At 54.8% G+C, this 11944-nt stretch overlaps 1 protein-coding gene across 1 annotated transcript in view; it reads right to left on the bottom strand.

Moving 5' to 3' along the window:
• RUNX3 (runt-related transcription factor 3) overlaps positions 1–11944 on the bottom strand; it is a gene marked incomplete at its 5' end in the record, with an annotated part of 31580 nt that overhangs the window by 13176 nt on the left and 6460 nt on the right. Inside the window, one exon of the mRNA XM_010830246.1 lies at positions 6646–6750. Within this exon, the coding sequence (XP_010828548.1) occupies positions 6646–6750 (105 nt within the window). The remainder of the gene's footprint in view (positions 1–6645; positions 6751–11944) is intronic.

The following is an 11944-nucleotide window of genomic DNA, read 5'->3' on the forward strand; positions in this document are numbered from 1 at the left end:
GGGCCCAGTGCCGCGATGGGCCCGGGAAAAGGCAGATGAGAGGGTCTCAGTGGACCCCAGCAGGAGCCCCGCCCCGCTCTGAAGCCCAGTCCAACCTTCTAAACTCACATCCTGCTCTAACCCCCCAAGTCCCTCTCCTCCCTCTGGGCCTCGGTTTCCAGTCCTGTCGAGTGGTTATCATACTGTCTAAGCCCTGGGCTGAGGCTGAGCCAGAGAATGGGCCCCCAAGTGTTTCCGAACAGATGGAGGATGGGACGCTGGGGGAGCACGCCCCCCTTGCCATCTGGGCCTGGCAGCCTGACCCCCTGCAAGCAGCTGGGCTTAACTCACTGAGGACCCCTCTGATGTCACCTCGATCCGGGCTCTGACCTCGTGTGTGAGCCTCCAGGGCCCAGCGACCCGGGGCCTGTCCCGGGCAGCTCTCACCCACTGGTGACTAGGGCAGGCCACTCTCTCTCCTGGGCCTCCGGTGCGTCATCTGTGAAGCGGAGCTCACACTCTTAACTCCTGAGGGTGCAGACAGGCTGAGGAGAATGAAACACCTGGCCTGGCCTTGGCCCTCAAGATTCACAGCTCCTCTTCACTGATCTAGTCAGTGGTGGGGGGAAGTGTTGGGGGGAGGTGTGTGCATGTGGCCTCATAGGTGTGCAAGAAGGATCAGAGTTGGGGGACGAACACTGGATCCGGGCCAGATGGGTGACTCACCCGGGGGTCACAGCGGCAGAAGCCTAAGGACCAGGGCTGGGTTCCAGCGGAGGTGGAGGGGCCTCCCTTCTCTCTACTCCCAGGCATCGTTCGTCCCTGGGCCAGCACTGGGTCCTCAGGGACTGCCAGGGACCTAGTGTTCCCGGGGGGAAACCTGGGGGCCATCAGGGCCATCACCCTGCCTTCACCCTGGCCTAACACAAGCCCCTCGAGACGAGCATGGCAACCACGTGAGCAGATGTTTTCGATGGGCCACACACTGTGCTAGGCAGGCCACACATGTCATCTCCAAGGGCCATGATGATCCTCTGGGAGGCTGCTACCATCACACCCGTTTTCCACATGGGAAAGTGGAGGCACGTGGCGAAGGGCAAACCTGGAAGGGTGAGCAGGGTGCATGGAGCTCAGCTGCTAAGGTCTTGGCTTCCCAAGACCTCCGAGAGAGAGGACAGCTGGGCTCCTTGGCAGCGAGGCCGGACTGGCAGGAGGCCAGGTCTGTGTCCTGCCGTGGAAGGGGCGAGAAGGGCAGCAGGCCAACCGGAGCCGGGAGCCAGGAGCAGCAGCGCTGGGTGGGGCCGCGGGAGAGGCGCGGTCTGCGGGCGACAATGTGGGCCCCAGCCACGGGGCCCTTCTGCCATCTGAAGCCTCTCGGCCACCTCCTTGGCTACCCGGCCCGGGCCTGGTGCAGCCACAGCTCAGACACAGCGGCCACTGTCCGCCTGGCCGCACGGGTGGGGCACCCGGGCCCGAGGCCCGCTCTGTGGCCTGTCAGGAGATTTACACCCGGCTCTTAACAGCCGCGCGGCATCGCAGGCGGGTGCTGGGCCCGGGGTGGTCCGCTGTGAATCGGCCCCCTGTGAGCAGATGAAAGCCGGTCGGCGGCTGGGCAGAGAAGCGGGCGGGCAGGCAAGGGGCCAGCGGGTTCCTCCTGGGGCCACAACTGGGGCTTCCAGCGGCCTGGGCCTAATTAGGGGGCAGCCCCGGAGGTCTGAGGTTAACCCCTTCCCTCCTGCTGGATGCACTCCCTGGGGGTGGGTGGGTGGGTGGGAACTGGGAGCCAGGACCCTCATCTGGGGAGCACAGGAGGTCTGAGGTTAACCCTTTCCTGCCTGTTGGGTGCACTCCCTGGGGGTGGGCATCCTGGGCACCCCTCCAGTGCCCACACCTGGAATGGAGGATGGAACTGTGGCGACCTGAGGTTGGTGGCCGGCTCAGGGTCACTTGGCCTGCCCATGCTGTCTCTAGCTCCCAGCCGCCCCCGTGGCTGTGTGCTCACCTCCTTCAGGCCTCTGCTCCAACATCACCTCTTCAGGAGGTGACACTTCCCTGTGGGTCCCAGCCCTGCTCGCTCCACCCCTCCCCCAGCTTCGGTTGTCTCTGCAGGACTTCTCACTACCAGAAATCTAGCTAAATCATTTGTTTTACCTCGTTTATCCATTCAACAACTACCTACTGAACACCGACGACGTGCTCACGTCTGTGTTCCAGGGTCTACAGCAATGTCTGGCAAAGCAAAGGACCACCCACCCCCCTGGGGTGGGGGTGGGGCACAAACAGTAATCAGGGAAGATGAAAAATAGGTGAAATAAATGCGTGAGCTATATAGCATCTTAGAAGGTGACAATAAAACGAAAGACAGGAAGTTTAGGGGAACGGGGATGTCTGTGTGTCCAGGGCTGTCAGGAGAGGCATGTCCAGGTAGAGGGAACATCAGGGCAAAGGCCAAGAGGCCAGCGCGGCCAGAGTAGGGTAAGCAAAGAGGAAGGCAGAGGAGAGGAGGGTGGAGGGAGCCCAGTCACACGTCAGATCTGGGCTTCACAGCCGTGGTGATAGCAGCATGACTTACCATCTCTCCCCACCCCAAGTGTGTGAGACCTGGGAGGGCCAGAACCTGGTCTGTTGGGTTCAGTGCAGCCTCCTCAGTTTCTAGAACAATGCCTGATACAGGGTCGGGCCCCAGGAAAGTAGTATTTGTTGAAATCATCCCATGTATATTTTGGGGAAGAAAAGACGCGACCCCCACTCCCGCCCCAGGCAAGATGGGCCGGTGCCTCAGTGAGGAACCTGTGCCCCACCCTTCCAAGTGTGTGTTAGTTGCTCAGTCGTGTCCAACACTTTGCAACCTCAGTGTTTGCAACTGAGTTTGCAACTGTAGCCCGCCAGGCTCCTCTGTCCTTGGGATTTCCCAGGCAAGATTACTGGAGTGGGTAGCTGTTTCCTTCTCCAGTGATCTTCCTGATCCAGGGATCGAACCTGGGTCTCCTGCATTCAGGCAGATTCTTTATGGCCTGAACCACCAAGGAAGCCCTCTCAAGTACAACACCCGTGAGCCTGGGAGATGGGGTGAGTAGTTCCCGAACTGTGGTCCAGCCCAGGCCCGCTCGAGCACGACCCTGCCTGCCACCATGTTTCAGGATCCTGCTCCACCTGCTTTGTAACCAGCCCCTGGTGACTCTGAGGGACACCAGCCCTGAGAACCTCGGAAACCAAGGCCACACAGGCAGGAAGCCACCAAGCCAGCCTTCAAACCCAGCTGGCCACCTGGCTGCAGACTGGGCACGCTCTGCAGGGCAGCGGAGGGGAACGACCCAGCCACAGAACCCACAGCCAGGCCTCGGGGAGCTGCAAGGCGCCCGCTCCCTGGCTCCCGGGACCAGCCTCGACTCCCATTCCTCCCCACAGAAGGCTCAGCCCTCACATGGGGTTGGGGTGGGGGTGCGGTCCCAAAGCAGGAGAAAAGCCCAGAAGGAAAACCCGGCGAACATCCATCAGGAGAGTCTTGAGAGCCAGTCAGCGACAGACTCATGCAATGCTCACAGCTCCCCACAGCACAAGCTAACGCCATCCCTGCCTTACAGATGAGCACACTGGGCTTGGAAGCCCCTTCCATGCAGCCCTGGCTTCCCTGAGCCCCGGGGTGGAGCCCCAAGGGTGTACCGAAGCTCACCCTGGGGCAAGCGGCTTTGTCTGCCGGCATGTCTCCTCCTGGGGTAGTTGAGGATCAGGTGAAAGACTCTGGGGGACTTCTCTGGCAGTCCAGTGGTTAAGACACTTGCACTGCAGGGGCGCAGGCTTGACCCCTGGTCTGGGAACTGAGATCCTACGTGGCGCACAGCGCAGCCCTCCCCAAAAGAGACTCTGCAAAGGGCCCAGCATCCCGGGAACGCTCGCTGACCAAACGCAGCTGAGCCGGCCTCTGACTACTTACAGGTGGGGAAATGGAAGCTGAGAAAGGAGGCGGCGGTGTCCAAAGGTGGCCGAGTGCAGGCCAGGTTGGAGCTGGAACCAGGGGTGCTGGGGAGACCCGCCCTGAGGGCCGGGCGGAGGGGAGGAGACCAGGAGGGCCACCTCCCACATTCGCCCTTTTCTATAAATGAGCTTCTGCTAAGATCAGAGGGTGGCAAAGGATAAGATGGTTGGATGGCATCACCAACTCAATGGACACGAATCTGAGCAAGCTCCTGGAGACAGTGAAGGACAGGGAAGCCTGGCGAGTGCTGCAGTCCATGGGGTTGTGAAGTCGGATATGACTTAGTGTCTGAACAACAACCAAGATTTTGTTTCAAGAAACTGCTTTAAAACCACTGATCTGGCCCACACTGACTTGCTTCTGACTCCAGGGTCTTTCAGAGCCCAGCTTCGTTCCTTTCCTCTTGCTGCCTCCAACTATGCCATCCCTGCCCCAACCAGCTCACCCCAGGAAGGGGCTGTCTCAGGTGTGGGAGACCTAGGGAGAGACGAGCAGACAAGGACTCGACTGGGGGGCTCTCAAGGGCAGAGAGCTGAGCCTCCTTCCTCATCCAGCGGCCTTAGTTGGGGAGGGTGGGCAGCTCTGGGCCGGGCAGGGCTGAACACAGCGGGTCCAGGCATTGGACCCTTCTGGAATCTGAGGGATCCAGGCATTGGCTGGGTCCTGGGACCCTTCCCATCAAGCTCCAAGTCCCCTGCCCACCGGCCTCTATGCACGGAAGCTCGCCGCTTTATGGAGTGGCTCCTCAGTGCTCAGCATCATGCTGAGCCCAACTGTGGCTCCCATTCATCCTGATTCAGCCCCTGGAGACTTACAGTAAAACAGCACCTCCTTCATCAGAGACTCAATACCTCTATTACTATGACCTGGGTTTCTCAGCAGCCACCCTGCTGCTGACCAAGAAAGGTTCAACCATTGACCAATGGTGGTGGTGGTGGTGGTGGTGGGAGTATGGGGGAAGCCAGACAACAAGGATTAACAGAACACCGGGGATCCAGAGACTCACAAGGACCCTCCCACTGCTACAGCCAGATACTATCCACATGCCATCACTGGCCAGCAGGCTGGGAGGTATCATCCCACTTCCTGGAGGAGGCAGCCGAGGTGCAGAGAGGTCAAGGACTGCCCCAAGGTCCCCCGGCCAGGCAAGCCGGGTCAGAATCTGCTCTCTGTACCAGGCACCTGTGGCTCACAAGGGCTTCCCAGACATCACTGCCTTGAGACTCTTGGGGTCACTGACCTCGTTCACAGATGACAAAACCAAGACCAAAAAGGAGACAAGACTTCTCTTGAGTCACAAAGCCCAAGGTCATAGTCATGGGCCCATCCACATCTAATCCCTGCAGGAAGGAACCAGCAGGAATTTGGCCAGGGCAGGTGCCAGCTGGGAGGTGAATCACTTGGGCCTGATGACTGTGATCAGGAGCCTGGGTGGAGGGGGTTAGAGGAGGTGGCCTTGACAAGCCTGCAGGGAAACACTTCCAGGGCTGTAAGACCCAGCTCTGAGCCCTTTCCCGGTGGCCAGGTGCTGGCGTGGGCTGGACAGATCAGGGGGCCAGGCCTGATTCCCCAAGGGGAGAGTGGCCCAGGGCCAGGCCTGGCTGGTCCTCACTGAGGCTGCCCTTGCACAGCCACAGCGCCTTCCCAGCCTCCTTCCTCAGGCCCACTTAGGCCTGGAATTGGAACTGAAAGCTATTTGTGGGAAGACAGGGCACCTCCCTACACCTAAGACAGTGTGAGGCCCTGGCCAGGTTCCCAACATCCCCAGGGCTGGATTCCTCCTTCTGGGAACCCAGTGACCCTCTGGTTCAGAATCCCATGAGACAAGAAATGTGAGAGGGTTTTCTAAACTGTAAAGGGCCTCAATACATTGATCATGCCACAAGTCGGGGCCAGTCCACATAAGAGCTCTGCTCTGAGGTCAGGAAGCAACCAGTCCAGAGATGACTGGCTGCTTCTTTGTTTCATTCATTCATTCCCTCATTCATTCAGGAAACACTGGTCTCTGGCCCACAGTGGCAGCTGCTCCTCCGGTTTCCCTAATCTGAATCTGAAACTCTGGGTCATCCAGCAGGCAGAAGCAACGAAACAGAAACCTTCTTTGATGCTAAAATGCACAGATGCCCTGCTCCCTGCAGAGAATACGTGCTCAATAAACATTTGCGGAATCAGATCTGCATTCCTGTCTCAAGAGGTGGGTCCTGGGGTCAGAGTGTCTGGGCTCTATGAGACTTAAGTCACACCCTGAGATTCAAAGGAAGGGTTTCCAAGGAGGGGATATGGCCTCGCACCCCAAGCAGCACCTGCTTCGCGTGCTCCCTCCCTCCCACGCTGGCAGAGGAAGCTGGGGTGGAGTCAAGCCAACCTGGCCCCATCTCCACCCCAAACACACAATGCCCTCTCTGCAGTCTTTTCCATTCTTTCCTTTCCATATTCCCCCCAATGGGCAGTCAACCCTCGGGGTGGCAGGGTGGAGATCAAGCTGATTCCATCACCTCCCCTTTGCAGCCTGGCTTCCTACAGCCCCAGGCTTAGCATCAGCACGTACTGCAGGGAGGCCGGGGTGCAGAGTTGAGCGGCAGGACTGCAGTCCCCCACGGCTCCAGGGATCCAGTGCCATCTGCCTGACTCTGGTGACCCCACTGGGCCCTCCTCCCCAACCCAGTTGGCTCAATGGCTTTGGCACTTACGTCTGGGCTCCCGGGGTCCATCCACGGTCACTTTGATGGCGCGATGGTAGGTGGCCACTTGCGTGGGGTTGGTGAACACGGTGATGGTCAGCGTGAAACTCTTACCTGGGGCGGAAATAAAGGCAGGAGGTTGGCACCAGGAAGCTATTCACAACAGCCTGAAGCCCTCATCTTCCAGAAGGGCCGGGTCTCTCTCCTGTGACCCCGAGGTAAAGAGAGGGCTCTGAGTGAACATCAAGCTGCTGGGCTTGGCATTCAAGGCCCCCTGGAGGCCTGGCACCCATTTGATCACATTCCCCCTGCCCTGCGTTCTGGCCTCCCTGGCTTATTTCTTCCCTGTTTTTTGGCCTTTGTGCTATTCCTCAGAGACTCTCAGGATTTTGGGGAGGGGAGCCAGGATAGGTACATGTTTTTTCCTGAAAATAATTCATAACCTTTAGAGAAAAATTTGAGAATACAGAAAATACAAAAAAAAGAAGAAACCACCCACAGTTTCACTAACTAGAGAGAAACACTATTAACATTTGACTGTTCTCTCCTGCAACCCTTTTCGGGCGAGTGTGTGTTTTTACACAGTTGTAAAAATGACACTAAAGTAAATATTTCCGTACCCTCTTTTTTTTTTTTTCTGTTCACTTAACATCACATCATAAGCACTTATGTCATTAAAATTTCTTCATAAACTTCATTTTTAATGGCTGCAAAATATTTCCACTCATGGAAGCCTCATCTTTTATTTATCCGTCTCCTTATCTTGGGTATTTATGCTGCTGCTCATTTCTTACTGGCGTGTGCAACTGGGGCTTGAAAAAGGACTGATTTGGGAGCTACAGACATTTCATTTGTAGACACAACTGTTATTTCCAGAACTCTGTTCTATTTTTAGATAGACATTTGGCCCCAAAAGTCTCCATTCAAAATTCCTAAGGAGGGGAAAAAAAAACTTTAAAAATCATGATTTTTGTGTTACCATTTAAAATAAAAGGAAAGTGACCTTCTGTTTATAAAAATCTTTGTCTACACCTCTGCTTATTTCCTTAGATTAGACTCCAGGCAGCGGTGAGTGATTTCATCGCATCAGAGGGCTGAGATGGATTCAGGGGCCCTGATCTCCCCAGTGAGATGACTCTCCAGAGAGAAGCATGGTGATCGGAATGGGGCCGAGTCTACCGTGATGTGCTCAGCATCTTCAGGACCAAGTCTATCAAGGCGGAAGATCTCTGAAACGCTCTTAACTTCAACACCTTTGTTCTATTATCAGTGAGACTGAAACGTTTCATGTGTTTATCATCTGTTCTCATCCAACACAAATGACTGCTTCACGGTCTTCCAGAGTTGTAAGGTTTTAACGCCTTAAACACACACACACACACACACCCCGCTCTCTAGCAAGCTTCTTAACACTCTCCTTGTCCTGTTTGTGGCAATCGGTCTCCCACTTCACTGGCCCTTAGATTTCGCTTTCTGACTCCGAGCTGATTTGCATTTTCAGTTCTGCCTCTTGATTGGTGACTGCTCCTGTCTTTTCATGTTTGGGGAGGTTTCCCCGTGGAACAAGCAGATAAAGGGTACCTTCGATCAATATCATCCTCTCGAACTCTTACATCGCTCTTTGATTCTTCTAGGGATTTACCGGTTGGCCTGGTAGAAGGTAAAGGTTTTTCCTCAAAGGGCAACCTAATTTTCCCAGCACCTTTTCTGAAGTTGGAGTCCCCTTTCCTGCCCTGTTCTCCATTTCATCAAAGTCTCCACGGTATATGAGATTGGGGGGTGGGGGGTGCGCGAGGATACTGAACCCCAAGTCACACTGGCCTCCTTCTGCTCTGCCTCTGAGACCCCTACCTCTGGTCCCCAGTTACGTGCCTGGGGACCCCCCGAGGGCAGCGGCCAGTGGCTCTGTGCACCTGCGTCCCCCAGGGCTGTCCTCATTTTCTCAACACCCATCCAGGACAGGCAGACCCAATTCCACATTCCCACTTCACAGGTGGGAGACAAAAGTTTGAGGAGTGTGTGTCGGTGGGAGGGACCAATAGCCAGCTTAGCATGGCTGGTACTTGATGATCCAGTGATGGGAGTGAAAATTCCAGCCCCAGAAACAGGACAACCCAGCGCAAAAGAAAACAGCCATAAAAAGGCACAAAACTGTGCCATTTGCAGAGACATGGATGGACCTAGAGACTGTCACACGGACCGAAGGAAGTCAGAAAGAGAAAAACAAATAGCGTTTTTTAGCACATATATGTGAATTCTAGAGAAATGATACAGGTGAACCTATTTGCAAAGCAGACACAGAGATACAGACAAAGAGAACAAATGTATGGACACCACAGGGCAAGAGTGGGTGGGATGAACTGGGAGATTACGACTGGCATATACACACTACTATGTATAAAATAGAGACTAGGATAATGAGAGGAGAAGGCGATGGCACCCCACTCCAGTCCTCTTGCCTGGAAAATCCCATGGACGGAGGAGCCTGGTGGGCTGCAGTCCATGGGGTCGCTGGGAGTCGGACACAACTGAGCGACTTCACTTTCACTTTTCACTTTCATGCATTGGAGAAGAAAATGGCAACCCACTCCAGTGTTCTTGCCTGGAGAATCCCAGGGACGGGGGAGCCGTGTGGGCTGCCGTCCATGGGGTCGCACAGAGTCGGCCACGACTGAAGCGACTTAGCAGCAGCAGCAGTAGGATAATGAGAACCTACTGTATAGACAGGGAACTCTACTCAATGCTCTGCAGTGACCTAAATGGAAAGGAAATCCGGAAAAAAAAAAAAAAAAAAGAGGGGATATATGTACACATATAGCTGATTCACTTTGCTTTACAGCAGAAACTAACAGCACTGTGAAGCAAGGATGTGTGTGTCAGTCGCTCGATCATGTCTGACTCTTTGTGACACCATGGACTGTAGCCCCCCAGGCTCCCCGTCCACGGGATCTTTCAGGCAAGAATACTGGAGTGGGTGGCCATTCTCTTCTGCAGGGGATCTCCCCCACCCAGGGATCGAACCCGGGTGTCCTGCATTGCAGGCTGGTTCTTTACTGTCTGAGTCACCAGTTCAGTTCAGTCGCTCAGTCCTGTCTGACTCTGCGACTCCACGAGTCACAACCAGGGAAGCCCCTAAAAGCAAAGATTCTTGGATAAAAAAAAAGAAAAAAGAAAACCAGTCAGGCTGCTGGGGCCACACCAACGGGGGCTTCTGAGCCTGGGAGAGTGTGTGTGTGTGGGAAGGAGCAGGGTAAGGGTAGCCGTTTAAATTGAGGTGGGACTCGAACTGGGGCAGAGAGGGGCCTCTCTGGAGGAACTTGCCAGAACTGGCGGCTGGAGGCAGGGATGGAAATGCACCTGCGTCTGACCTGGCGTCTGGGTCAGAGAAACTAGCCTGGCCACTCACTCTCAGACCACAGGGGCACTTCCATGGCTTCTGGAAACAGGGCGTGCAGAAAGTCTCTTGGCCTCAGGCTCTCCGCCCACCCCCTCCCAGGGACCCTTCTGCCCCATTACTGCTTCCTCTCATTCTGAGGTCCATTCCCTGCTGGACCCTCTCCCTAACCAGTCAGGCACTGTCCAGAGGTCACTGGGCTTCTGACCCTTCCCATTGCCTCCCTGGTACCAGGGTGGTTTAGGTGGCCAGCCCAGAGCCAATGGGCTGCGGGGTCCCTGCACTTGCCAGATCACTGAAGCCCTCTGCGTTTAACCTCACTTGCTTCAGGTCGTCACTGAAAAGTCACCTTCCCAGGGAGGCCCTCCCGGGTCACTTCATCTAAAGGAGGCATTTTTATCCTGGCACGCCTCTTAGAATTGAGCGGGCTTGAGAAGTGCGATAGGAAAAAAAGAAAAGGACAGCAACTGTGTCTTCCCTAGCCTCCACCTGGAATGTAGCATCTCTCTGAAGGATGAACGTAGGCAACAAACCACAGAGGCATGACAGCAGTCTCCGTGACCTTGTCGCCAACAGACGTCACAGATACTAACATATCACGTTACAGACGGTGCAGATTTCTTTAAATATCTTTTGTGCACGTCACAACTTCAAAGTCATAGTCATCATCAAACCCATTGCTAGATCTTGCTATTTAACAGGCTAACAAGACAGCATATTTATCACATAAAAAAAAATGTTTTGCTAACTGTGTTTTAATCTAATTGGCTTTCATCACCATCCTTTGCATTTTATCTCATTCTTTTTTTTTTCATGGTCCACTTTCTAAAAAAATTATTTTTAATTAGAGGATAATTGCTTTGCAATATTGTATAAATGTCTGCCACACATCAACATGAATCAGCCGTAGGTATACATATGTCCCCTCCCTCTTGAACTTCCCTCCCACCTCCCGATCCATCCCACCCCTCTAGGTTGAAAAACACTATTCTGAGACTGTTAAAGGGGTTCCTGGAGCGATCAAAGGTTAAGAAGCTCACTCTGAAGCATCACAGACCTTCCCACTTCCACTTGCTAGGCTTGAATTTCCTCCTAAGGTTTATTACTGCTAATAATCCATCTACTTGTTTATCTTGTCTCTCTCCACTAGATGAAATGGTCGAAAGGCATCATCAACTCAATGGACAGGAGTCTGAGCAAACTCTGGGAGGTAGTGAAGGACAGGGAAGCCTGGTGTGCTGCAGTCCATGGGGTCGCAAAGAGCCAGACACGACTGAGCAACTGAACAAGTAGATGATACGCTCAGTGGGGGCCAGAATATTTGTCTTCATTGCTCTGTCCCCAGCCCCTAGGACAGCATCTGGCACACAGCATGTGCCCAAAGAATGTTTGTGAAATGAATTAAGGGCAGAGGTTACTGCTCCCATTTTACAGATGAGAAAACTGAGGCTCACAGCAGGGCAATGAGTTGGCCAGGTCACACGATAACCAAGCAGAACCCGGAAAGGTTAGCACTTACTGGAGCCTAACCCGCCACAATGACCCTAAGCATCTACTCCTTGGGTGTGAAAAACTCCACCCCACTAGGCAGCAAGCCACAGGCCAGCCCTGACATCACCAGCCCACCTCAACAGCTTCCTCCCAGTTTCTAGGCCTGACACCACCCTTCCCAGGTACCCACAGAGAGGAGGGAGGGAGGAGCTGGGACCTGGGAGCAGGAGTGGGAGGGGTCAGGTGTCAGGTGCCACAGGAGGCTGCACCCCCCACCTCCGCGAACCAGAGGTGGGGGAAGCCATCTCCCAGAGCACCCCTCGCCTCTCTCTGTGCCTGGCAGCAAACCCATCCAGCCGTCTCTTAAGGGCAGGAAGCCGAGAGGACTTTGTGCAGGAATCCCAGGCTCACTTGCACATCAAG

Source organism: Bison bison, unplaced genomic scaffold, assembly GCF_000754665.1.
Source record: "Bison bison bison isolate TAMUID 2011002044 unplaced genomic scaffold, Bison_UMD1.0 scf7180017864516, whole genome shotgun sequence".
Lineage (NCBI taxonomy): Eukaryota > Metazoa > Chordata > Mammalia > Artiodactyla > Bovidae > Bison > Bison bison.